A 26,727-nucleotide genomic window follows, 5' to 3' on the forward strand; every position below is an offset into this window, starting at 1 on the left:
TCCCAATCTAAATACACGCTGGCAACGCTTACAGACGACATCACCGCAAGGTATTGAAATCCATCTCCGTACTTATGCCGGAGAGACCAGGCATATCGGAATTGGCCCGCTGCAGTGCGTGGAAGTCTCCAACGGTGCGTGGTATAGGTTGTTGCGGGATAGCATAGCTACTGGCGCGCTGCGGCTGTTGACGCGGTATGGAATTCATGAGGTTGTTTCCGCCTGGTCCCATAGGATGTGATGTTGGCATCGACTGCTGGGACTGAACTGATGGTGGGCTGATATTGCCCATGTTCTGCCCTTGCTGAATGCTGTGGATGTGATGCTGGCCCATATTGGGCTGCATTTGCTGTGGCGTCATGTGGTTCTGAATCATGTGATGCGATTGCTGGTGTTGATGCTGATTGTTCATGTTGCTTTGACTGTTCATCGCCGATCCGTTTTGGCCGGCCGGACTCATGACCATATCGGGCATCGGCGTGCATCCATAGTCGTTCATTCCGTTGTGGGGATACTCCATTGGTGGAGACATAATGGCGGGCGAACTGCTGGCAAAAGGCGAATTCATATCCGCAGTAGTCGCTGGAGGAACGGATGATGCACTGGCAGACGTGGCAGGAATGGTATTGGCCTCACTGCCGTTGCTGTTCATGTCGGACACGCCATACTTCTTTTCGTAATCGGCAACGGAAAATTTCCTTTCGTAGTCGGTATCCATCTGCATCTGCATCTGAGATGGAGGTTGTGCCATGCCTGCATTGCCGAAGCCATCAAAGATGTCAATGTTGCCCATGTTAGAATTTTCGGGCGCGTTTTGCAGCATCGGGTTGGTCAGACGAGGCATAATGTCGGCAACCTTGTTCAGCAACAGCGGCAGGAAGCGATGATCGCCATGGCGGAGGACGGCAACAATATTGAGGGTCTGGTTGAGTTGCTCTCGGGGGCCGACGGTGAATGGATCCCGCGCGGCGGGCTGAACAGCGAGGAAGTCGGTCATGTTGCAGCTAATCTCGAAAAGCTTTTCAATCTGTGTACAGGGTTAGCAACAGGAGGGAAATAAACTCAGATCTGAAAAGTCATACCAAGCCGGAGCTCATCAACTCCATTCCTTGTCCAGGGAAGTGAGAGGCGAGGGTCATCAGAAGCTCGCGGGAGAGGTCAACTGGGTAGTTGAAGTTCATGTTGTCTTCGTTGGACGAGTTTCCATGGGTTAATTGCCAGACAGTACTCTTGAGCCACTGCTGGTTGGTGCGAAGGTCGGATAGCTGACCATCTTGGCAAAGGTAGGTGGGAAGGACCTCGTTCAATTGCTTCTGCAGGTTAGACACATATAGATTGGTGCGCGTCTTGTTCCAGATAGCTGTGAAGGCATCGTCGAAGGGGCGGAACAGGTTCACCAGCATGATGAAGCTGTTCAGCTGGTGGCTGAGTGGGTCACTCGGGTCATCGGCGGAGTTGGGCGGGTTGATGGTGGCTTGCAAAGTCAAAGGTCGCTGGCGCTGAATGGCGTGAGATCTGCAAGGACAAGCGGTTAGTAGATGGAAAAGAGTGGCAGTTGATTAAGCATTTAAGGACAGGATCTTACCTCTCCATGATGTAAAACAGCCAGAAAAGCCGCCTTCTCCGAGAGGACTCGGCGTTATCCCACTGGGGGCCGTGGTACGTCTCCTCCTTGATCATGCCGTTGAGGTGCATCATGGTAGAAGCCTCGCGAAGGTAGAACCAGGCCTTGTCGTGCAGTTCGATACCATGGTAGCAGCCATATACGAAGAAGTTTGTGGCAAGAGTGTTGAAGCTGATGTTGTCGAGGTAGTCGTAGCCCTTGCGAACTTGCAAGGTCTCCTCCAAAAGCAACTGGCTTGCGACGATGGTGGCACCGGGCATAACATCGAGGTTGAAAGGGTCGCCTGTGGGCATTGACATTCCTGGCTGCAACATCATGAATGCGCACAGCGAGGTCAGCAGGCAGTAGGTGTCGCGGTTCTGCTCCATGAATGGGAGTTGCTGGTCGATTTGGCGACGATCGAGGATGGGCATCTTTTCGTACAGGTTGGCAAAGTAAAAGTCGATGCATTCTTTGACGAGTTCGCTCGAGAGCAGACCGGGGGTTGGGGCCAAGCTGACAGGGCCTGGAGGAATCGGAATGCCGTTCATGCGGTTTTGAACCTTTGCGGACAAACTGGTCTGACGCTGTGTTTCCCTCAATTCGCTAATGACCTTTGCACGGGAGCCCTTGGGACCCTTCTTCTGAGGAATAGCATTATAGGTGCAAGACAGCTGTGCAGTATGACAGTTGCGACACGGATTGACGCCGTCGCATTTGACCTTGCGACGATGGCAGGCGTCGCAGGCCCGCTTGACGGCCTGTGTCATGGTGGCGACGTACGGTGAAGACGTTGTGGCGGTTGTTGTCGTCGGTGGTCGACGGTCGCTCTGAGACAAGCAGACCAGGTGGGTGATGATTATTCCGAGCGACGGCGACGGCTCTGTAGGGGCGCTGGCATCGACAATGAAGGTCTAGCGGGCGTTGATTGAGTTTTGCGGGGAAAGAGGATTGATAAGAGAGGGTGCAGAGTGATGGAAACGGGCTTCTGGGACAATAGGAGCGACCCGTGGAGTTGTGTTGGCGAGGGATGGAGTGTGTATTCGGCCCTTTCTGTATGCAGTCGCTGGGAGGGAAACGCGGGGGATGGTGCCAAAATCCGGGGCTGCGACGCCCGTTACAACCCTTTCCGTTTGTCTGTGCAGAAAGCCTGCTGCGTGAAAAGTCTGCCCAGGAGTCGAATGTGTCGATGAATGTGCGAAAGTGTCGTCGGTTTGTCGGAGAAGAAGCCCCAGACCGAAGACGATGAAGGGGAAACTCGACGATTCTTCTCGGTGAGGGTCGGTCGGGTAGGGAGAGTGAGTTGCAGGTTCGAGAATTGCGTGGTAAGTGGTGTGTTTGAGTGGGCGGAAGGAAAGTGGACGGAAGGAAAGAGGAGGAGGGTGGATGGACTGGGAAGGGGAGGGAAATGGGAGTGGAAAAGAGGAAGGGACAAGGGCAAGAATGGAGAGTGGGCACCTGCTGGGCAAAAAGAGACGGCGAACGGGAGACTCGAGAGGGACGACAGAGACGGCAGGAAAGCCCAGGACAGCCACACTGCAATACCTATGGAAGGTAGGTACCTACCAGCGGGCAGTGGCAGCCAGGAAGGAACGGAGAGGACGTGATGGCCTCTTTCCTTGCTTAGGTTGTCAAGTGGATCCATTCTGGGTTTGCTAGGCCCATTGCAGCATGCCCACTAGTCCCAGTTGGGAGTAGCGGACTTGGAAGATGAGGACGGACCTCGCTCTGCACTGTGTGGGGGCAAGGCGGATGTCTGGTGACAAACCACAGGAATCACTCGAAAATGGGCAGGACCAATGGGCAAGAAAGAGTGAAGGAGCACCTCCTCCTGGCATGTTTCCCCACAGTAATGTGTTGGGTACGTACTGTGTACACCTCCTGTCCTTCCATCTTTCTCCCCTCTCGTCAAGCCCCGTCGTTCTTACCTCCGCGCCGATGGACCACCTCACATTCTACTGCGTATGTACGTAGGTACCTTACCTTACCATCATGTTTGGTTACTTCCTCACTTTCAAGGCATCCCCGCCATTTTCGTGTTGTTCATGATTCCTCTCTTTTATTGTGCGAGACGCAACAAATTTCCCCGGTCAATGCAGAGGATCCCAGGGACATCAAGTTCAACAACAAACCAGCAACACTACTCCGTCCACTTCGGATGCCAAACATCATCAGGCCAAGGGCTTAGCCAAGTGGCAGCAGGCAGGATCCGAGGTGATCATTGATGTGACGGCTGCACAAACACACGGAACACGCCGCCTGCAACGTCGTACGAAGGCTGGGGCGCTCATTGTCCAAGACCAAAAGTCGCTTACAACGCCCAATCCAAAACGAATAAGCCAATCGAGTCCGCTTTCGTCGTCGGTGACCGGTGTCCGTTGCGCTGGGAAAAAACCGAGGTACCAAAAACCAGCCTGTCGGTTGGCTCACTGCAGCCTGCGCTGCCCCCTCTCGCCCACCTGCGGAATGGGATGAGTTGCATTTCGGACGGAGCCCGTCACTCTCAGCTTTCAACAAGTATCTCTCCACCACATTTTGGCTATACGGTACTTTAGTACGCCTGGAGTTTGCAGCCTCTGGCCGCTGGCAGATGGCAGATTGCTGCCGTTGCCTGCCGTTGCTGTCCTTGCTCTGGCGCTGTACCCGACAACTACGTTTCACTCGCAGTCGGCCGAGGCGCATCTTGAGGTCGATCCGAGGTTTCCTATTCGCCTCACTTTGTCTGCTCAACTACTATGCAATTCTCTGGGCGGAATACTTCCTCGCTCCTCGTTCGGATGCAAATTTCGTGCCCTACGGATACACACTGCCGACATCATACATGTCTTGTCTGTCTACGACATGCACGCCTGATTGGCAGGCCACCTCCGCTGACCGTCTCGTGATAGTCCTCCACCGTTCCTCGACTTCGCCCAGTCCGACTTGTCATCACCGCCAGAATTTGCCCACCCAGACCACGGCACCGGCACGCAAAGCACCTGGAAACTGGACACGAACGAGCCTTACGAATACCCAGTGTGCCACGCCGTCTCTTTGTTTAATTGGGGCCGTGTTGCTTTCAAGTTTGCCGCCTATTGTCTGATCTGATCTGGACTCCCGGCGCTGGATCCTCGGGACTTGTTAGCGGTAGCCTGTCATCAGCTTGCATCCTCCCTGTAATGTTACTAATAATTACAGTGTTCCACCCGAATCTCCCGCGCGAGCAGTCCACGATGGCTACCCAGTGCCGGTTCGACTCTTGGCTCTTGTTTTGATGAGACTACAATGCTCGAAAATTAGAGGCATACGAAACAACTGTCCGAGGGACATCCCTCGCCGCACCTCGACAGCCACAACGTCGACAGCAGCCACAAACACAACGCACTGATGGCTTGCCCATGGGGTTCATCGACGCTGGGACGCTGCTTGTTCCCCTAAACCTCCTCACAACTTGCTGCTGGCAACGTCGATAGCGCGCGGTACAGATGGAGCCCTGCCAGGTTCTGCCCCCAAAAAGCCCCTCTCAGCACCGGCGGTCTCGTCTCTCAATGGGGCTCGGATCAAAGCCGCCCATGCTCGAGGCCACTATTTCCCAGTAGTTCAACAAAGCATGAACTTTGTTGGTCTCGACAACATGGTGATCGTCCGACACTTGGGATGGCGGAAAGTGCCAGCTCTGAGCACTAAACGTGCAGAGACGATTCCCACTGACCGAGCGTTCTGGATGGCTTTTTCATCTTTTTTTTTCTTACGGCTCTGAAAAACTTGGTAGTTTGGGAGTAGAATGCCAACCGCGTTGCTTCAAAGCAGGCACGTACGGATGCAGATATAGCACTGAACCTTGGTAACTGCAGCAAGCATGCTACGAGAACCCACCAAATGGGATCGAGATCCTTCTAACCGATGGCGGCTGGTGGGCTATTGCTCGATGGTTACAGATGGTCGGTTCTTGTCCTCACCCACCAACGTAGCGGTCGTGGCCATCTTGAACTTACGCTGGTGGGCATTTCCGTGTCCCCGAACCTTGGACTTGGCAATCTTGCGAATCGCAAGCAATCTTTGCTCAGTTCATTGCAAAGACTCACACTGACCATCCTCAATCAATTAACCCCTGGGCTTGCCAGTCCCCGGATCGCCCTAGAATGGCGCATGAGGAAAACCTTCCACCTTCCAAGCGTCTTCCATCATGCTTCCATTCGCTTCAGCCCACCTATCAGACCACGACCTCTCGGTGGCCACCCTCCTTCGCCAATGCAAGAAGCCGTTTGCAGCTTGATCATCAGTGCACGAGTTGGCTATACCCAGAGTTTGCTGCTCAGCTGTCGTTCGTCACCAGGGAGTCCATTTGCATCAACGCAACACGGTGACCATTTGGAATGCCATTGAAACCAATCGAGCTCCTAACTTTGGGCGCATCTCAAATCGGTGTCGTGTGCCCACATCGGGGCTTGAGTTTTGTCAATAATTCAACGGCACCAGCAGAAGCCCCGTTGTGGCGGAGACCAAAGAAGCAGCTTGTAAGGAGGCAACATTGTTAGCTGCCGCCGCCTCAGAAGCCGTCGACGCTAACAGGCATTAACACTGCCCCCGTCTGCGAATGCCGGTACACCCGTGAACTATGGACGAGGGGAGAAGAAGAGGAGGCACCGCGAACGAGGAATTCGCTCTTGTCAGCATGAAATGGCATTCTCTGAATAGCTACGCACAGCAGTAGCTGGATCCAACACATGAGACAAGGGGCAATGATTTCTTTTTATTAAACTCGACCACGGGCTCTGGTAACTTGGTCACGGTCCTTGCGTTGGACAGGTTACATCGCACTGCCCTCTGGTCTCTGAAAATCTCTGGCAGGGCTGAAGAATCTGCCCGTCTCCAGCCCTCGCTGTTCTCACCTTGTCCACCTCGTGGCACCGGAACTGTTGACACCCGCTGTGGTTTTCCTAGGCCTGTGAGATGGAATTTGAGAAACACCGGTTTTCACTCGTATTGGAGGCCTGTATCTCCACGAAGAGGTCCACGGCGACCTGAGCACCAGAACCGAAAGATGTATACGGAGTACGGATACAAAGACCAAGGAGCCCTTGCTCTGATCATGGTCGATGACAGCGCCCAGAGAAATGGCCTGCATTCCGTCGCTTCTCCACCCCGTTTCCCCCTTCCTTCTCCTCAAATGCCGACAGCGAACCAGCGCTCGGGCAAGCGCCCAATGTCGGGGCTGCGGAGATGCCTCGACAACTTTCCAAAGAAGCCAGGCATGACAGGACGCTGTACCACGCCCAATCCGACCATGGCACGCTCGCATAGCACCATGCTGTGCTGTGCGTCGGCGTCCGTCTCAGCCCACTCTTCCTCCTCCACACGCTCTAATCCAGATCGGCACAAGCGTGCGCTAGTTTCCACGGTCGGTCCGATAAGGCATGCATCCGTGTTCTTCAAGACCTTGCCATGACTACGTAGTACACCACTCCTGTCTCGACGGCTGCATGCAAGGCTGGCACGCTGGTATTAGAAGCAAAAGGGGAGATGTCGACGTCTGAGGAAGAATCCTTCACGTCAAGGCTAGAAGCTGCGGATGAGGTCAAGACACGTGCGAACGGACACACGAGCATTTTTGGTGCTATCTGCAGTCGAATTTCGGAAAACGCCGCTGTAATTTTCGAAAATCGTTTTGGGCTCTGAGTTTGGGAGACAGCCATCAAAGGGACGGTTAGACTTCATCATCCCAAATCAAAGGACGGTTTCAAGTTGTTCCTCGGTATTCCAGCCTCGTCGGCGTTAGGCTATCCGAAAACTCCACGGACAATTACCTCCAACGAGAAGGCTGAAACACCAAAGTCATTTGCCGACAGTTTTCCAACAGAAGAGAATTGAAGATGATCGCATCGGCAATGCCGAGCATACCGAGTTTTATAACAACTGACTTGTTACAGCATGACTGCCGGAGACCAGCACTACAATTCTCGGTCCTGGACAGAAGGAAATCACTGATTGCCCGGACCAAACTCCCCATTCCCTGTCCAAACGCCTGGCGAGTATTCCCAGAAGCAGTTTCCAAAAGCAGATATCCCATTGTGTAAACCAAACATTGTCCCAAGAGCATCGTGCATATCATAACCAAAGCGCAGTCCGAGCTCGACAATAGCTCTATAGTTCCGCATTCGGGCAGTTGCCCTTGCACTTCTTGGGCAGGTACCTGACCTCCCTTGCGCAGTTACTCGCGTCACCGTAGCTTCTCAGGTCGCTCGCGGGAACAAACTGTCCCGTCTGCAGGCTCCCCATTAGAGAATAGCTGTACCACGCCTCGTGAAGCACGTCGCGCCCTTGTCCGGAGCACCGCAGCACCACGCGGCCGCCGCTCAGCCTCTCCAGCGTCCTGGTCACCTCGGCGAGAGCGTAGCGCTTGGAGGTCGAGGGCGTGATGCCGGCCCTCTCGAGCGCCGTGAAGGTGTCGAGTTGGCGGAAGAGGGAGAAGGCGCGGGTGAAGTAGTCGACGACTTCGATGCCGGGGGCGTATGCGGTGTCGTAGCAGGTTGAGGAGAGGGTGTTTATGCAGCTTGCGTGGGTGTTGTACTCGCTGGCCCAGAGGTTGTTGTTTGTGCCGCTGCGAGGGAGGGTGTTTGTTAGCATTGTTGATTGAGTGTTTGGGTTCGGCCGATGATGGGCCGGAAGGGAATTGCTGCTTGGTCCCGGCCGGGGATGCACGGGGACGGGGACGGAGACGGGGAAGAGGGGGGCCGGAGTGGGGGACCACGGGAGGGGAAGGGGCTTACTATGCTGCTACCCAGTATCTCTCCATCAAAGCCAGGAGGTCATCTTGACCGTAATACTTCAGGACATCGGTGATGTTGGTAAACTGAGGCTCCGTGCCGTAAAATGCTTTGTAGCTTCTATCGCATGGTTCGGGCCTATGGCAAGTATCCCAGTTAGATAAGTACCTACTTATTCAATTGTCTTTCCGAAGGGATTTAACTTGGCAGGGGGTGGCAATTCTTCCAAGCCAATGTGATCACAATCACGAGAAGAGTAGCTAAGGGATGGTGGAATAGAAAGAACATACCATAGCCCATGGAGCGTCCAATCCTCCTCTACGCCGGGGGCGTGTACGGTGTCATCCCAGAATTGGGTGAGGAGGAGGCGACTGGAGGGGTAGACGTGGCAGCATGCGTTCCTGGCGGAGCCGTCTATTGGGCACTTTGGCGCGCCGGAGAGTGGTTCGTATGTAGTCGGTGGTGTTGCGAGGCTTGAGGATGTGCCTGTGAAGTCGTTGGTGATGGGGGAGAGGTGGGGGAGGAGGGAGGATAGGTTTTGGAGGAGGGCGCGGAGGGAGGGCGCCATTGCGGCTTTGTCTTTCTTTGTATCTTTATAATGGTTTTTTTCTTTGAAGAGATGATGTCTGGTTTGGTTTGATGGTGATAGGAATGGGGGGTGTGAAGTGGTTGTGGGATTGAGGGCGTTGGTTGCGATATGGAGCTTTAGGTGAGGGTTTGGTCCGAGGCGGAGCTTGTCTGGGGATTCTGCCGCGTCAGGTGGGGACTAGCTGTGGCTTGGCGGGCTCACCGCTTTTAAATCGAGAGTTATCATTGGGCGACGAGGGATCATTTGAGACTTGCGGGGCTGATCGGTTGTGTGGAGACTGTGGGGTGCGGTGACATGCTGCTTGTTGCGGTTTGGATGGCAGACGGGCGTTTGGGTGAGGACTCTGATCTATCTACGCTCGAAATTGGGTTTGGATGCACGCTTCCAAATTATGTATTGATTCATGAGTAGGACTGGATTGCTTTTGGAGTCTGATCGAGCAGGTGGTGTTGCTGTGAGTGTTGAGTAAAAGGCCTGGGTTTGGTTACTCGAACGTAAAATAAGAGAATGTGATAAATCATCATGGAAAACGAATATGCGCTTTCCACGCACTGCAATATCCGTCTAACTCTCCTGATGTATTGTACATGCCATACTCTTTTTTGTCTTCAGACGAGCTGCTAGAAATCCCGCTGATACCTAATCATCTTACCACTAAGCTTGATGGTCTACCTCCGGGCGCCCCGATCTCTTCGCTCCCCACGTTACTTGGACCATGCGAAGACGAGGACTACTCGCCTATATAGAACTCCGAAGACACATAAACGACACAATTACCAGTTCAAGTGAACAGTAAGTTCTGGACGATGCACAGGCTTGCTGGAAACGAAGCACGCTTAAGCTAAATGAAATATGTGAAAGGCTGGCCTATGCAAGGGAAGCTGCTAATACACTTTTGAACTACGCTTATGTGCGCAACGAAAGTTCTTTTCACCAAAATTGACGTTACGGCGAGCTTCGGACTGGTAGCTTGCTTGCCCTCATGTCCCCGGGCCCGACGGGGGCAAGTGGAGAATGCGCTTCATAGAGAAGGGGCACTTATTGAATGAGTATGAGGGTACCATTTGTCTATCTACATGCAAAAACGATGAGGCATGAACGAATAGCCTTTCTTGCGGTCACTGTCGTACATTGGTGGTCATTATTCATCTTTATTCTAGCAAACACCTTTTCGTCCGAGTCTCCATCTCAGACTTCGTAATCCTCTTACCATGCTTTCCTGTTCAAAGCCAGATCTCTTCCTCGTACCTAGTAATGGGGACTTCAGGACCATTTTAACTAAACCGCAAATGCGAATCAATGATCTTGAAGCGCAATGAGCTATCCAATTTGATCATATATGAAGTCAAAATCAAATAATTCCTTCAAGTATAGCTCGTCTTTTGGAATTCATTCCACCCCAATTGTTCTAAGCGAATACAACTCTACATTTAATGACATTACGTGATTACTGAAGATATGTTTACAACATTCTTTCCTCGCACTTCATCCACCTAGGGGTTAAGGGTTTGACTTGGTGCAGGTTGATTCAGTACGGTGACTGTGAGAAGGAACGCAGTGCCCGACACTGGAGGACTACTTGTGGACGCGAGAGTTGGACTTGTAGACCTCGTATCTATCGGGAGGGGATCCGTGGTTGGTAAAGTGCGGGTGCTGGATCCACTACTCGTTGTCGAGGCAGGAGACGTAGTTGACAATGGAGCGCTGCCGCCCGACGTCTCAGAAGGGATTGAAGCAGAGACTGGAGTAGGAGACATTGAAGAAAGCGGTAGAGTTGTAAGGGGGGATCCGCTGCTGGGAACGCTTAACGCTGGTGTAGTCGAGGCTGAAGTGCTCAAGGTCGCTGACTGGCTTGAAGTTGTCGCGAGAGAGGTTGTATTTGAGTAGTAGAGCGAACTGCCGCTGCTTGATGATCCCTGGGACGATGTTGAAGATGACGCCGACGATGATGAAGAAGTGCTTGAGATTACTGGGCTGGCTGGTAGGCTTGATGTACTCGAAAGCATGCTGTTACTAAAGCTCGTACTGGTGCCAGAAACCGATGTATCCGAACTCAACGAAAGAGAAGACGTAGTCGAAGTAGAGGAGACGGTCGAAGATGAACTCGAACTCGTAGAGTTGAGGAGGCTCTCGTCCAGCTGGTACACGGTGTACACCGGCGCGCCCAGCTCAAATGGAATCGCACCGCCACAAGGCGCCGAGGGGAACGAGCTGCACGGATTTGTGCAGTAGTTATCGTTTGGGAGAATTTCCGATGAGAACGGTGTTACCGCTCCCGGCACCAGGACACTGCAAATGCAGAGAAACTTTGACATCATGGTGATCGTTCGCCTGTTGGTCTTGCAGTACTGTTGACAGTCGACTGGTTGATTCGCCACGTAGGGGTTGAAGAGGAGATCGACGTCGCTAACCATGGAGTTATCTAGGGGGCCACAACCTATGTACCGTGCTGGTGCGAGGGGGGCTGGAACTAGGGTGTTGACTGGGAACGTTGGGATACTTCTTGTCGTTGAGGTCGTTGGGGTTGTCGAGGTCGTTGAAGTTGTCGAGGTCGTTGAGGTTGTTGAGGCCGACGTTGTTGAGTCCGTTGAGGAGGACGAAGATGACGAGGAGACGGAGGAGGTTGACGTCGGTGACGACGATGTCAAAGACGTGTCCGTGGTTGTCTGAGAGGTCATCGTCGAGGATGAAGACAATGTCGTGGCAGTGGTACTGCTGGTTCCGCACGTAGCAACCGCTTTGTACAAATTGAGATAATTCGGGTCACCACCACATCTTGCGTTCGAATCGCCTAGGCACACTCTGTTGCATAGAGTTTCGGCTACTGTAATGATGACAGGCGCTACCGTCTCGGGCACAATTGAACATCTGCAGTAGTAACCGTCGTATAGGCTTCCGTACGTCGAACCAAGATCGCTGCAGAATCGCTGGCACTTGCCAGGAGTCAGAGTAGCGTCGCCCAGTAGACGGCTGAAGACCGTGTTGAAGTTTGGGATGAGGACACAGCCGACGTATTGCATCACGCAAGGGATGCTGTACTGCGACTGATCGGGAAGTTGCGCGTTGGTGAAAGCCGTTGCTAGCAATGCCAGGAGCAGCCGGGCTACTGGAAACCGCGCCATTGTGCTGATCGTACGTCGTTGTTCGCCGCTTGATGTTGATAGACTTTGCGTAGAGAACTTGGCCGATCGAACGGGTTTACTGAATAAGGTATCTTGCACACTTTCGTTTGCTTCTCTGGAAGTGAGATTCCCGGTCAAGGCGCAATGCCGCAAGTGGTGTTCGTGGGAAGCCTTTTGAAAGATGAGCTAGAACAACTATTTAGGGGCCAGCTTCCGTTTTGAGCAGTGGCAAACATCTACCCTCGTGCCTCGCATCGAACTGATGAACATTATCCATGTTACGTCAAGCCCGCACTGGGTGGACGCGGATTGTATATGGGCTTCGGAGACAACGAAACTGACTGCGCGATGGCTGGAGCCTGACTCCTTCAGAGGATTGGTCTCAACTCTCAAGAATGTAGCGATATTACAGCTCAGGTTGTTTGTTACACTAACAATGGCATTTTAGGGAATGGGAGACTGCCTTTGCTGGCATGCTGACTTAGTTCATCTGGATGTCTTGGTAAGACAGAGAAACCAGACACTCAAAATCTCTGAGGCAGCTCTCTGGTCCTTGTCAGCAGTGAGGCTTTGAGGATTGAAAAGCGCAGTCTCTCATCTTGGACAGATGCATCAATAATCGAGCGATTTGGTAATCAGTAAACTCACATATCCTGCCAAGCATGCAGTTGGGGCAATAGGAGCAAATTGATGTGGAGTTCAACATCTCTCCCATGCTCATTCTCGTAGAAGAAAGTGTGCGCCTCATTCAATATGACGTGAGTTGAGCAATTCCTCAAGGCGGTGGAAATATGCACACCTGAGCGCATGCGGCGCTGCTTCCACCCCCAACGATGATCCTCTGGCTTTATGTGCCTTTGCATGATCGTGTGTGCAGGGGAGGCACGCATGTCGTGGAAATAGGATTACCACAGCGTTGGGACTTGTGGAATGGCTATCTGGTCCTCCCTATAATTGATTTCCGGGCTAGATTCCCCCCTCGGACACTTCACGAATCACGTCGCTTGAATTTTGAAAGTGTGTCTCGGATCTTCAGCCTTCTGGCAAGGGGCTGGCTGGACTTGATCCGGAGACTCATGCTGCATCTTGGCAGGGAAGAATGCCGGCCAAACAAATGACCCAAGAAATGTCTTGTCTTTGTCGATCTTAAATCACATACGTTACGCTTGTTGTCTGCGCTAGGGAATTCCTGGCATGGCGAGGAAAGGGGCCTTTGAAATTTGGTAAAGTTGTATCTATCCGTATGATATAGGCATCTGATCGAGCAGGATTCGATCACCTTATGCTTTATGGACCAATTATATACGGGAGACAGACTACTAGGCGCAATTGAAAACTTCAAGGCTTGGTCTGCACCGTCGATTTCGAGACGGGTCCAGCACATATGGTGCCGCATTTCTCTATCGTTACTCTGCCTATCCTCAAGCCTTGTATGCACGTACTAGATGAGAAAAAAGAAGCAAAAGGGAAAGAAAAAGCAGAACTTTCAACAGCGGCATATCCCTAAAGGACCGGAGTCTCTTGTATGCCCTAACGCCGTCTGGCCCTCGATGTGGTAGTGGCCCCTGGAGCCACGAAACAGCTGATAAACGACATCATCAAACGACAGCCGTCAGTCGTACTTCAAACTTGATGCATTCATTTCTCAGAGCTGACAAGAAAGACATAACAATTGGGCACATCAACAGCCGAATGCTCGTGAGCTTGATGATCTGTTCTGAACGCAGCTCTCAATGCATTGATCATTCCAATCTCGAAGCATGTGGTAGGTGAAAATTATTCTCATGGTCGCCGCGCAGGAGCCAGGTTGCTCCTCCCATCTGATGTGGTTCGGGCCTAAGCTCGTCTGAATGTCTGTGAACAAGCAGTAAGATTGCTTGGGCCTTGTGGAGAGGGCAATCTGAAGACCAGATCAACTCCACTTAGGGGTGTATCGTGCAGACACACTGTGTAAACATGGAGATCCACTAGATTTTCGTCAGCTGTACGTAGACACAGCGAATTTCGCGACATCACCTCATATACATAGTTTTCCGCCTCAAAGTCTCGGAAATTGCATTTTACCATGAGTTAAGCGAATTTAAGGACCCATTACTTGAAATACCGAGAAAGGAGATTCAGAAGATTTTTGAGTTTAAGACTCAAAAACATGGAAAGTATCTTTTCCGACTTGTAACATCTCGAAGCCCGCAAGCAGGCGTACGGAGGCTGAGACGCAGTTCTAAGCCCTCGCTAATCTTATCCGATCATTTGAATTGAGATTTTGATTGTGTAATGTGGTAAGATGTCCTCGATTCCCCGCAATAATGCACGCTCATGGTCGACAATGAGGTTGAGCGTAGCTGTACGCACTTGGCATTGCTTGATGCCCGACCCGACTTTCTGGTACGCCGAGGCTAGGAAAAAGGCCAATCTCATGATTGACCAATTTCCAATGAAAACCTTGTTCTTCTTGTGCTGCTCTTTGCAAATCTTAACATTGGAGCCAGTTAGCCAAAGTCTGCCACTCGCAGCCCGCAGCAGAAGCAGAAATGCTGCTTTGACGCGGTTTCAGCTCAGATGATTGTGATGTTGGCCGCAGAACCCGGTTGGATAGTCGCGCTGTATGTGAGTTCTCGGGGCAAAGCGCGCACAGAAACGTTCATCCAGGAAAAGAGTTCCCCCTCCGCCGTCCCTCTCGGCTTATTGAACCGGCGGTTAGGCGGCAGAGGTATCCACCACGAACTCCACTTTTGGCCGGGCGGGGTCCGCCCTATCGGGCTCGGGCCGCTCGCCCCGCTCGGCCCGACATTCTCTTGAGACACCGTCCTTTCTTTCTACCAACACCAATGCTGTGGACTTGGCCAATGTCGGGCTGCGCTATGCTGACTGCATTTCTTCGATAGAGGGCTATCAATGCGGCACTTTTGTGTACATTTACTGATCAAGCTGCACTTCGGATTCGGATTATTTTCAGTAAGCCAGATGGGATGTTTGATGAACCGATATCAATCTACCCTGAAGAAACCTAGTAGTACCATCCCCAAACGCCATTTCCTCTCTAACAGTCATTGAACAGTCATTGTTCTGTCATTGACATTGGTCTAGAGACTTGGAACATGCCGAAAAGCGCTATCGTCATCATCAAATGTCCAAATCTCACCTTGTCACACTGCATCTCTGGCTGGAACCGGCACATTTGTCAAAGTCAGGAGAGGAAACCGAATGCCGCACATAGCCTTACCGTCTTAGACTTCACGTACCCCGCGCGCCTCGCCGGTACCCCGCAACTCTCATCACAACCTTGAAAGCCTCGATTGCTCTATACCGACATCCAAGAATTTCGAAGTAATTTGTGCTTGTACCGGTCTGATGCGGTTATTGTCGGGTGTTTTATGAGCCCATAAGAAGTAATTCAACATGAAGCTTAAGGTCGTAAGATTGTGATGCTTCTCTGCAAGGAGACGGCAGCAATGAAAAAAGCCAATGGAGTTGGAGAATCAATGCAAGAATGAGGGGTCCAAGAACCTAAACAAGAAACGGCCTACATTTGTTGCGGGCAACATTGGGGAAATGGAGCAAGACGCCACAAAGTCCGCGCCGCCACGTGGGATCAAAAGTGTGCTATTCACCGGTAGCATCAGTGGCACATAGCTTTTATGTCATAGACCTGACAATTTGCTCAATGTATGAGTCTAGCTCGGTTGTCACTTCAAACCGGGCCAGTTCCCCAGCTTCTTCCGATGTTGCCGCCGTAGAAGGATCCCGGTTTCTGATCAGCCTTTGAAGCTGCAGCCTTGAGTTTGTTGGGACTGATTCTCAGCCTCATGATGGCCCCATGTCCACACGCGGGGAACATGCTCTCTTGAGATTTGCTCCCAACATTGTAACCCCTCACGGACTACTGCACGATGCTCCTCTCAGGGTTTCAGTGAAACCTACTTCGCGGGGCTCTGCAGAGAAGTCTAGGTCGTGCTGACAGGCCCCTCACGGACTTGGGCACGAAAGAGTTGTCAGCCTTTGACTTCCTCTAGCGCCAAGCTCTGCTTCAGCATCTGAAGTTGGCTCATTTCACATGTGACTGCGAGACTCAGGTACTTTGGCGATACTCGTCGACACTCAGACCAATGGTTCGTCCACGTTGTGAGGTGAATACGACCACGAAGACCTCACTGATCTGACTTGCAGAATCGAGTCCGACACTGGAAAGTCTCGGCCTCGTGTATGTAGCTGATGCTCTGATGTGTGGTCTTTATTGCCCCGCAGCAGACCATGCGAAACCTTCGCACGATGGGAGAAGATGCATAACGCGTACGAGCTGTTTGAGTTGAGGTTTACGCATTCATGATTCACCTTGCAGAGCCGAAGCTTGCGGCACAATTGGAGAAAAGTGTGATCTTCTAGTCTGTCTGAAAAGGTATAAAGACCCACCAAATGTCGCGCAATTTTATCAACTTGCAGACCAGCAGCAACAAGTTTTCAGCTCAGTTCCAAAGACTTCAGTGCTATCAACAAATCACAACATCTTTTAGCTTATTACAACATACTCTACCTAACTTTTAAATTCAAAATGGGTGACATCCGCGGTTCCGAGAGAGACAGCAACGTCATTGCCCTTGTCGAGGCTATCCTTGGCCACAAGATCGAGAGCATGCCCGGCTCTTCATCTCAGAGCACCTTGGAGGACTACGAAGACCTCGTCGAAATGAACAGGGACCACGAGTTCAGCAAGGATGGTCCCCGTCCCGACTCCCCACCCAAGAACCCTTGCGTCGGTGCCGTCAATCCCTATGCCTTGGCCGAGGCCCTGATCGGCCGCAGGATTGACCGTCACTCGATGGCTGCTGCTCAAATCCTTCAGAATGTTCTCCAGACCGACTACGATGAGCTCTTCGACATGCGCCATCACTCTGTTCTCTTCGCCGGTATGAAACTGAACGAGAAGGAGAGAAAGGCTGAGATGTACGACGAGAAGGATATGAAGATCCTTAACGAGCAGGACCTTATGACCCCCGACTTTTCTGGTGTTCGCAAACTTGAAGATCTCGAGAAGGTCGGACTCAAGGACCTCAAGGACGCCAAGGTCAAGATGGCTCGCATGAAGAATGGCAAGCTTCGCCTTGTTCTCCATGCCCATGAGCTCGGCGAGACTGTTTCAAACCGCAAGGTCACCATGTCCATCAATGAACTCGTCACTCCATTCAGAATGCAGAAGGGCCGCTGGCAGCCACCCAACGCCTCATGGCGAGACATGTACGACTACTTCTTCCAGAGCGTCAACAAGCGCCTGATTTCCGACATCACCATGTTCCAGCTTGGTGACCGCCGTGAGACCAATCGCCAGTTTGACGACCCCACTCAGGGCTGCTCCAGCAACAGTTGGTTCGTCTCTGCTCTCTTCTCTGTCTTCTGGTCCGATCCCAGCGCCATCAACCGCGCCACCCGCGTCCACACTCACGGCAACGACAAGAAGCGCTTCCTGTCTGTCAAGTTCCACGACAAGGGTGGCAAGCAAAACAACAAGACTGAGACTGTTGACGTCAACTACGAGATCCCCATCAACAACTCTGACAACGAGCCTCTCTACTGCCGCTCTAGTGATGGCGCCGACATCTGGCCCTCGCTCTACGAGAAGGCTTTCGCCAAGTGGATCACTGGCTCCAACTCAGAGCAGCCGGATATTACCCAGACTCACTGCGGTGACCCCATCAAGGCCATGGCCCAGATCAACGGCCGCACGCCTCATTACTACAACTGTGACAACCACCCTTCCCACACCCTTTTGGGCTTGGTCCGCGCCAACAGCGTCAACAACAAGACCATCAACCCCATGACGGCTTACACCTATGCCACCGGCCGCGAGTTCCACGGTGCCAACATTGTTGCCAACCACGCCTACTCCGTTCTCGGCTACTGCGTCATTGGAGACAAGCAATACATCGTCCTCCGCAACCCATGGGGTGTCACCGAGCCCCAGGGTCTCACCAGCTACACTGGTCTCCTCGGCCGCCTCGAGCCTGAGATCTGGAACCCCGCCACCCTCCTTGACCACGGCGGTCTCTTCGCTCTTGAGGCCGACTCCTTCAAGCGATGCTTCTCCTGCATCGGTGTTGCCAAGTAAACGTTGCAAAATAAGTGACCGGTCACTTATTTTGCAATAGAATTCAATGGCATTTAGTCTGGCAACTTTGACTTGGAGCATGGGTTCGCTTTTTCTTTTTTACTCTGCTTTTTATTGTATCGCAGGCTCATTTTTGGGCTTGAGTCTCATAAAAGTTGTATCGTTTCGCTGTTCTTTCCGCCTAATGCTACCAGAACTGGGCCAAAGCAGCTGGCGATGTGACGGAAAATGGCGGGAAACTCAAAAGCAGATTGAAAAGTTGGTCTGGTACTCGGTTCGATAGTAAAGTTTAATCTCAGTTGCCAAGCTTATTGTTGCTGGTGTTGACGTGAGCATACATACATACATGCAGATCTTCAGTGAAGTGCAATGACCTCCCATTCCCTGCCCGTTTGACAGAAGCTGTCCCCCCATTCATTGATCAAGCATTCCCCAACGAGCTTGCAGTGACCGAGAAAGGCAACGTTCCCGAGACACAATAAGTCGAAGCCGGAGCGGAGTAACTGTGAAAGCTGAGTCTCTCCCACGTCCATCGCGACATGACTGTCAGTTATCGGCCGAACGACAAATGGTACTCGCGCCCCACGTAACAAAACCATGAGATCATTCTTTCTCGCCCCGGGTGGCAACACAACTTTGTGAAGCTCTGAAGGAGAACCGGCAGTTCTATTGTAGGCACCGATAGACTTGTTTTCAAGCATGCTTGTCCTGTCGGTGACCCTGTTGATGACCTGCTCACCTTCTCCGGACCAGGCAGCTGTCTGTCGCCCTCTGGAGAACAAGTGACTTTCGATTGTGTGGGATCCCACATCTAAAGTGTCCCCTAATGATCGAAGAACGTTTTCCATACGTTCCAGTGGGCCAGAAGGTAGTCTTGAATCATTGTGGGTCCCTACATATTTCCTTCTGTGTTTCTGAAGAAGAAGTCGAGCCCATCTCGCCATGATTTTCCGACGCAGCTCTGTGGGGTCGTCGCATTGATTTCTGATGGCTTGAAATGAAAGTTCGTCGGCTCCCCGAAGTGTGATGTCAGGTCCGACGTGCGCTATGGTGCCAATCACTGAACCAATCGTCAAAAGAACCTTATTGTCGTTGAGCCACGCCATGCTCTTGGAGGCTATATCTTGTCTTCTTTCACGTTCTTCATCTTTCTCTTCACTCAGGTAACTCAGAGTTGTTGGAACGATGGGGCTAGCGGGGTCCAGAGGGAGCGAGCCCTCGTTGAGTTCAGCGGCGGCATGCATGGCCATCAGCCGCTGCTCTCGAGCGACCTGGCTTGCGTCCCAGTCAGGAACCCACGAAGGCAGCGCATCAGCTTGAACAACTCTACGTAAAGAAGACAAACCGGTGATCGAATGATCGACGTAGCTCAGTATGTCTAGACTCTTATGTTCTTCCATGATGTAGCGAGCCAAATTAGTCTGTACCTCGGCTTGAGATTTGCTGTAATCAACAGCCATCAGTCTATTTTCAAGATCCACATTCGTTGAAATCCCTAAGAGGGCAAATATTTTGTCCCGGGGATCTGATGCTTCAAGCTGACGAGCTCTGACAAGCATATCGATGATGTGTGCGCTTCTACCACCATAGTTGGTGACGTTGGCGTGCCAGGAAGGTCGGAGGTGGACCAAACCATGCGACTCTTGGTAGGCGCAGCGGGCTTGAAACATATCGCGGACAATATCGACTCTTTCTATGGCTTGCATGCTGTATCCATAGCGATCGTGGTATCTTGGATTCAGCAAGAGGGTCTTGCAGAAGTCGTTCCATGGAACTCGTCGATGACCACACTGTATTGATACTTTCTTCGATACAACGACTTCCTGGAGAACCCAAACGCGCAAGAACCAAGCTTTATTCAGGACGCTGAGCTCAACATCAGCTACATCTCCTCTGAAGTAAATAAGATCTTCCTCGAGAGTCGACGGCAGCTGGGTGTCTTCGTTGCCGTCTTCGTTCAGTGCCCACTCGCTTTGTCTTTCGAGAAAGTTCCAAGCTGAGGATGTGGTATTGCTTCCATCATCTTCTCCGAGGTAAATGACTGTCTCTAGAGCGGAAGAATAGATGTTGCGCATTTGATGAACTTGGTGATTTCGCTCCGCAACATCGTTCTGGTTGATACACAGCGCGTCTGCCCAGAGCCGTATCGGACAATCTCGACGACGAAGATGACGGAGTGCTTCGGAAAGGTTTCTTCCAATATAGACCTCGTGGTTATTGACATATACTAGCTGAGGATCGCTTTGATCCCCCCAGACATACGACAACGCTACGTACGACTGCTCGAGCTCCTGGCAAGTAGATATTTCGATCGACAATAGCTCGCACTGAATTTCGGCATCGTGAGTAATGGCGGGGTTGAGGATCAACACCCGAACGACGTCGGACTGCGCCAGAGGAGTATAAATTGTCGATGCATAGGACGGTGGTGAGTAGGCAGGTGGATCTTCTCCTGACATGGTAATCTCGTAGTGAATTGCTCAGTCCTCATGCGATCGTAGTAGGTAGGCAGTGAAACTTCGTGAAAAACCAGGAGCTCAGCTTCGAATCAGCTGGAATGCATGGGGTTGCATGGGCATTACTTAAGCAGATCAAGGCCAAAGACGTCGCCTTCAACAACTGGCTAGACTAGCTGCAGCATGCAGTATCTCGGCTGGGTTTGCCAAAACTGGCTAGGTGAGTAGGACAAGGCTAAATGTGCTTGCCAAATCCAATGGCAGGAGGAAAAAATGAAGGTTTTTGCACAGTATCCCCTTGGATGATATCGAACCATCTAATATAGGCCTGGAAGGTTCAGAGTCGAACAAATGAGAATCAATAATAACAAGCTGGGAGGGGTTGAAGTGAATGATCTGATAGGGTGCTCTTCGAACCTCACGGCCGCTAATCGGCACGCAGTATAGACTAGTACTGAAACAAAGCAAAGCAAACCAAGGGGCCAGCTCACGATGAATGAACTGAATTCGTCAGTATCGAGCTCTGAGTAACTGATTCCAATTCCCAATCTCGAAGCGATCGTAGAAGCATTGAACGTTATGTGTGCTAGTAATGAGCGCTCGCACGCACACATCCAAGAGTTTATTGCTACTAGAAGGCGGGTTGGTCTTTCGACGTCATCTGAACTAAACGGAAGTCTATTAACCTCATATGGACCTTCTTTGCTTCGTGAGGAACAATATAGCATTACATGGATGCCAGTCCATGACTCCACGGGGCCAATGTTCACTGGTCCAGATGGAAGCTGAGTGGCGTTAACGGAATACGTTACACATATCTTCAGTGGCAATGAATTCAAAATTTTGAGGTATGATATGTTAATCCGCTCCAAAAGCTATCACTGATAAGCTGTGAAAGGGTCCGCGAGGTCCTGATTGGATCCGCCAAGTGCGAGCCAGATCTACCTAGGTCTAGATACGTAAGTGCCCGGTGAGGCAACCATATCGCGCAAGCAAGTGATCGCCTTTTTCCACAGCAGCAGGAAAACCGCGCAAATATCTCGTTGACTACAAGGAACCTCTTTGGTCTGCGTGCATAGTGCAGGCCGATTTAGCCTTTACCCTGCATCAGACCAGTGGTATGATACTCCGATATGAGCACAAGCCAACCGCCAGCATGTAGCAAACACATTGATTGAGCAGTTGAGCAGTTGGAAAGCCGTATATGAGCTGACTGGAATATCATCTGAAGCAAGACGGTATTCTCTCTCCTATAGTTCCAGATCTTTGCATGCTCTCAGAGTCTACCCACGAAATGTCTGTTCACTCCGAGACCGTGAGCCTTGAGACCGTCCGCCGTGGGGAGATGGAAACCCATGTTGAAGCCTCGAGTCGGCCTAGCCTCGCTGTAGACAAAGGGTTGTCTGCTTGGCTCTTCATACTTGCGTCGTTTGTTGCTGAAGCCGTTCTCTGGGGTATGTCCGTCGCAGGTCGAAACTTCAGAAGCTTCATCTTGAATACTTACACGGGTATCTAGGCTTCCCGCTGTCACATGGCGTCTTTCAAGACTACTACTCAAAACACCCTGCCCTCAAACATAATCCAAATATTGCCGTCATTGGAACCGTTACCACCAGTGTCTACTACCTCGGTGGACCACTCGCAACGCCCTTGGCAGCACGATTCCAGGCATGGCAACGATACATGATCATCATTGGCTGGTCGGGATGCGCCTTATCCCTTCTGGCCGCCTCTTTTTCGACTTCAGTGCCTGCACTCATCGCAACCCAGGGGTTCCTCTACGGTTTTGCCTTTGTATTCGTCAACTATCCACTTCTTCGGATGCTCAATGAGTGGTTTATCGAGCGCAGAGGTCTTGCATACGGAATCATGTCGACCGGTGCTGGGTGTAGTGGTGTTGGCTTGCCGTTCCTTCTCGAGTCGCTCCTTGCAAAATATGGTTATCAGACAACGTTACGCGCCATGGCTGTGGCACAATTTGTCACCTTGCTTCCCATGATCCCTTTCATCAAAGCACGGCTTCCTGCCTCAAGGCGGGGCACGCTAAAGAAAGGCGATTTCAAATTCTTCAAAAGGCCACTGTTCTATTGCTTTGCCATTACCAACTTCCTCGAAGCTCTCGGACACTACATCCCCGCGCTCTATCTACCGACATACGCAACATCGTTGGGCTTCTCGGGGACGATGGGTGCGCTGATTCTAGCGGCGAACAATCTAGCCACGATCTTCGGTCAGCTGGCCCTCGGCTACATCACAGACCGCGTCAACAACGTGCTCGTTCTCGTCTTCGCCTCCTCATTTGTTGCTGCGATTGCTACCTTTGCCATCTGGGGCTTTGCCTCGTCCCTTGCACCTTTACTTTCCTTCTCAGTGGTGTTCGGACTGGCGACGGGCGGGTTTCCTTGTCTATGGAACAAGTTCGGATCGGCCCTCTCAGAAGACCCGGGGCACGTGTACAGTTTCATGGCCTTTGGTAAAGGTGTCGGCAATATTCTGACGGGCCCAATCTCTGCATCGCTGGTGATGGGACCTTTGACACGTGGGTACGGCCTCAGTCGGTTTGCGCCGTTGATCTTGTACACTGGATCGATGATGTTGGCTTCATCGATCGGGGTTCTTGGTTGGCCGTTGACACGGCAGGCTGGTAAGCGATAGGTGTTTGCTCACATTGAATCATGCGCCGCCATGTTTGTTTCTCACAGCGCTGGGTGAGATTAGTCGGGCTTGCATTGCTACCACAACTTCTCTGCTGCAGAATGTAGATCTGGCTTGGAGTCTGAGGCATGGGACTTGAAAGGGCGACTGCCAATGAATCATCAGTGCCACCGCAAAGATAAGCATCAACGATTTTATGGAATATCAATGTATGTGTAGCACTGGACCTAAAACACAACTTCGTGTCGTCCCGAGTGGCTGTCTAGGTTTCTTGGGTAAACAAGCGACACCAATAATCACACACTTGCTTAGCCGCCCCCAGCAACTGAGTTTTTCCAACCAGACTGGCTTCAGCGCCGAGAAACGTGGCGTAATGGTGGAAAGCTGCAGAATGGTACCATACATGGACAAAGGCCCGAGGTTCAGAGTGGCTCCTGGCCGACTTCTCCCAATTGTTTGTCACATGGAGAGTGTGAGCCTTTTCCCGGCTGCAGGGTAACTAAGCCCGGCCGTCCCGTACGGGGTTATCACCTCACGCCCGCAAACGTAACCTATCACACGTATTGCTTGAGCCGGGGACCGCATAACGCTCCGCTTCAACTCTGGGCGCGGAGTTATGAGCCAATGACAAGCCAGTATCTGTCGAGCAAGCCTGCGCTGTTGGTGCAGGCGCAAGTTCAGATGCCTGTTCGAGAACCGATTGATGGGACTTTACTCCGCCGATAAACAACAAGTCTGGCACTAGAAATACGTTGGAACTTGGAACATGCCACTCCTGCCTGCGATATATCTAGAACGCACTTTCCCCTCTTCTACTCAATTCCAACCTCCTGTGCCTCGGATTGAACTGCCCTTTCGTCTTGACTTTTTGTCTAGGTTACTACTATTGACTGATCTACCCTAGAAATCAAAGTTCACTTGTTGCACGTGTATTCCCAAGGCGAGTAGACTGTCAAGTATCAAGTACCGACTCCTATCCCGCAAGAATGCAGCAAACCGAACCTCCGCACACCGTAAGCTTGTCTGACTGTCTGTTTGGTTCATGTCACGCCTAGCTGACAACAATTGCAGGAAATTGAGGCGGATGATGGAATATCAACAGGTGATGTGAGTTTAGGCATTATGGTCTTTGTCGGAGTATTTGAGTTTCCCGAACCTCACTGATTGTGTTTCAATTCGTTCAAAGCTCTACGAAGACTCCTCGGTGGCTTCATTGAGATCAAGCATTTTGGAGCATGAGGTTGAAAACGGCCGCACATATCACTCCATGAGCTCCGGAAGTACGTATAGTTTACCAATGAGCTCAAAATATATCAGCGTATTGACTGTGCTCTTGTCAGAATACCAATACCCGAATGATGAGGTGTGTGTTTTCAAAGTGGCCAGTCTGGCGTACTTTCGCAACACTGCGACAGCAGAACAAGTCCACTGACAAATGAATCAGAAAGAAAATGATCGTTTAGGTAATTCCAAGCACACATGCTTATTCTGATCTATGCGCTGCCAAGTCTCCTACTTAGCCACGATGCTGATCGATGCAGATTTCCAACATCATATTTGGAAACTCACCTTAGGAGGAGCACTCGCAACTGCCCCTGCTCATAAGGCCGCGAAGCGTGTCTTGGACATGGGCACAGGTACTGGTATCTGGGCTTGTGAATATGGTTGGTGGTTTCTTTTCCAGCGGCTGACAACCGTTCATTTGCTGATGGAGATACCTAGCGGACGAATTCCCATCTACCGAGGTATGTGTGCAACTCTTATGGAGAAGCTCTTCGGTCTTTGCTGGAATCTTTGATTATCGTGCTGATGTACCACCAGGTTATTGGTGTTGACCTGAGTCCTATTCAGCCTGAATGGTGAAGTCAAGCTGTACTTCGACTTGTTCCGTCACTAGACTAATCAGATGCTAATAGGACACCCCCGAATTGTATATTCGAAATCGATGATCTTGAGAAAGAGTGGACCTGGACTGAGCCGTTCGACTACATTCACTGCCGTACCATGGAGGGCTCATTCGCAGATCCACCGAAGATCATCAAGAAGATTTACAAGTAAAGGAGACTAGCTAAACCCAGTTGTGAATCGAGTGCATCACAAACTAACGTCTTGAATAGAGCTCTTGAGCCTGGCGGATGGTTCGAGGCAGGAGGTTTCGTGCTCCCCATGGGCTGCGACGACGGCACTGTCCCCAAGGATTCGGCTCTCGCTCGCTGGCATGATCTTCTCGCCGAAGCAGGTGAACGCTGTGGTCGTTCCATCGAGAGCCCTTCCAAGTATACGAGCGCCATCGAAGAGGCTGGGTTTGTCGACATTGTCAACAAGCAATACGTATGGCCTCTCAACTCGTGGCCCAAGGACGAGGTCCTTAAAGAGATCGGCCAGTGGCAATTCGTCAACCTCGACTTGGGTATCGAAGCACTTTCTATGGGCTTGCTGACGCGGGTAATGGATTGGACGAAGGAGGAAGTCTATGCCTTCTGCGCCGAGCTCCGCAATGATCTCAAGAAGAAGGAGTATCACGCCTACTGGAGGGTGTAAGTCTTCCTTGATGACTTTCTCATGCACCTGTGTCTCTACCTGATCTAATGCTGACACTCTTAGCCACGTTGTCTACGCTCGCAAGCCGCTGACTGAGGAAACTCCCGAGGAAGCTCCTGAAGAGTGATTAGGACCAAGAGGGCTAGGCCTTGAGTTCTGACACTGCGAGACAAGACATCTGAGCCACGCCCAACGAACTCCCCACTGGCTTCAGTATCTGTAAAACGAGGAGAAGTGACTGCGCTACAGTCACCGTTCTAGATCCATGTCAGGAAATTAGTTATAGAAGATAACTCCAAGTCTGCTCAAAAGCAGTGAAGCCCAAGAAGACTGTCTATGCACAGCATGGGGCACCTAATTTCCCCCAACGATATTTCGGCATGTGGCTGTGCACCAAGTTCGGACTGCGGTTTGAGTAACCTTCACCTTTGAACGTAGTCTGCCTGAGTTGAATAACTACCTCCAAGGCGCGGCATTGAAAGCTGAGGCCGCCTGATAGTGTTGAGCAAAGACTAATCATAACATCAAGGTTTATGATAAAGGCTACGGCGTCAATTTCAGATGTCTGGAAACAAAGCCACTGCTCTGAATTACTCATTCATGAAACACAGTGTACTTATGACAGGGGGTGGGTTTGTATTCGACGAGGTGGGCACCTCTCGATCAATGGAAACCTGCATCGGCTACCACCAAAACAATATGCAATTAGAAAACTCAAGAGTTCAGTTCGTACGCAGCCAGAATATTTGAATTCCAAGACAAAAGTCGTATATGTCACTCCGAACGTTGCATCTGTGCGAGCATAGGCTAGGGCGTAAGTGAGAACGCTTGCTCATACCGCACGGACCACAAGTGGCTCTACTTAGGGTAGCTAGCAGGATCCGCTCCCAACCAAGCAACTATCACTGGATGTCA

General features: G+C 51.5%; 8 protein-coding genes across 8 annotated transcripts; 4 read left to right on the forward strand and 4 right to left on the reverse strand.

Moving 5' to 3' along the window:
• Positions 1 to 40: 40 nt before the first annotated feature.
• CPAR01_11928 (uncharacterized protein) lies at positions 41 to 2,373 on the reverse strand (the record flags this gene model as incomplete). The annotated part of the gene is made up of 3 exons (XM_060496186.1): positions 41 to 1,027; positions 1,083 to 1,515; positions 1,586 to 2,373. 3 exons carry the CDS (start codon positions 2,371 to 2,373, stop codon positions 41 to 43), a joined length of 2,208 nt encoding a protein of 735 aa, XP_060344971.1.
• A 2,051-nt stretch (positions 2,374 to 4,424) lies between these two features.
• On the forward strand, positions 4,425 to 4,685 carry CPAR01_11929 (uncharacterized protein; the record flags this gene model as incomplete). Its single annotated transcript, XM_060496187.1, has 1 exon — positions 4,425 to 4,685. One exon carries the CDS (start codon positions 4,425 to 4,427, stop codon positions 4,683 to 4,685), a length of 261 nt encoding a protein of 86 aa, XP_060344972.1.
• Positions 4,686 to 7,726: 3,041 nt separating this feature from the next.
• CPAR01_11930 (ribonuclease T2 family protein) lies at positions 7,727 to 8,917 on the reverse strand (the record flags this gene model as incomplete). Its single annotated transcript, XM_060496188.1, has 3 exons — positions 7,727 to 8,183; positions 8,353 to 8,487; positions 8,640 to 8,917. 3 exons carry the CDS (start codon positions 8,915 to 8,917, stop codon positions 7,727 to 7,729), a joined length of 870 nt encoding a protein of 289 aa, XP_060344973.1.
• A 1,740-nt stretch (positions 8,918 to 10,657) lies between these two features.
• Positions 10,658 to 11,958, reverse strand: CPAR01_11931 (uncharacterized protein; the record flags this gene model as incomplete). The annotated part of the gene is made up of 5 exons (XM_060496189.1): positions 10,658 to 10,907; positions 10,965 to 11,076; positions 11,130 to 11,344; positions 11,439 to 11,675; positions 11,738 to 11,958. 5 exons carry the CDS (start codon positions 11,956 to 11,958, stop codon positions 10,658 to 10,660), a joined length of 1,035 nt encoding a protein of 344 aa, XP_060344974.1.
• Positions 11,959 to 16,609: 4,651 nt separating this feature from the next.
• On the forward strand, positions 16,610 to 18,160 carry CPAR01_11932 (uncharacterized protein; the record flags this gene model as incomplete). Its single annotated transcript, XM_060496190.1, has 1 exon — positions 16,610 to 18,160. One exon carries the CDS (start codon positions 16,610 to 16,612, stop codon positions 18,158 to 18,160), a length of 1,551 nt encoding a protein of 516 aa, XP_060344975.1.
• A 356-nt stretch (positions 18,161 to 18,516) lies between these two features.
• CPAR01_11933 (uncharacterized protein) lies at positions 18,517 to 20,619 on the reverse strand (the record flags this gene model as incomplete). Its single annotated transcript, XM_060496191.1, has 1 exon — positions 18,517 to 20,619. One exon carries the CDS (start codon positions 20,617 to 20,619, stop codon positions 18,517 to 18,519), a length of 2,103 nt encoding a protein of 700 aa, XP_060344976.1.
• A 1,291-nt stretch (positions 20,620 to 21,910) lies between these two features.
• Positions 21,911 to 23,271, forward strand: CPAR01_11934 (major facilitator superfamily transporter; the record flags this gene model as incomplete). The annotated part of the gene is made up of 2 exons (XM_060496192.1): positions 21,911 to 22,070; positions 22,133 to 23,271. The coding sequence occupies 2 exons, from the start codon at positions 21,911 to 21,913 to the stop codon at positions 23,269 to 23,271; spliced, it is 1,299 nt and encodes a 432-aa protein (XP_060344977.1).
• A 986-nt stretch (positions 23,272 to 24,257) lies between these two features.
• Positions 24,258 to 25,939, forward strand: CPAR01_11935 (methyltransferase domain-containing protein; the record flags this gene model as incomplete). Its single annotated transcript, XM_060496193.1, has 9 exons — positions 24,258 to 24,284; positions 24,343 to 24,378; positions 24,458 to 24,551; positions 24,813 to 24,935; positions 24,994 to 25,016; positions 25,093 to 25,130; positions 25,188 to 25,325; positions 25,389 to 25,808; positions 25,876 to 25,939. The coding sequence occupies 9 exons, from the start codon at positions 24,258 to 24,260 to the stop codon at positions 25,937 to 25,939; spliced, it is 963 nt and encodes a 320-aa protein (XP_060344978.1).
• Between the last annotated feature and the right edge of the window lie 788 nt (positions 25,940 to 26,727).

The sequence above is a fragment of the Colletotrichum paranaense genome, assembly GCF_030867605.1.
Source record: "Colletotrichum paranaense strain IMI 384185 chromosome Unknown Scaffold_10.1, whole genome shotgun sequence".
In the NCBI taxonomy this organism is placed as follows: Eukaryota; Fungi; Ascomycota; class Sordariomycetes; order Glomerellales; family Glomerellaceae; genus Colletotrichum; species Colletotrichum paranaense.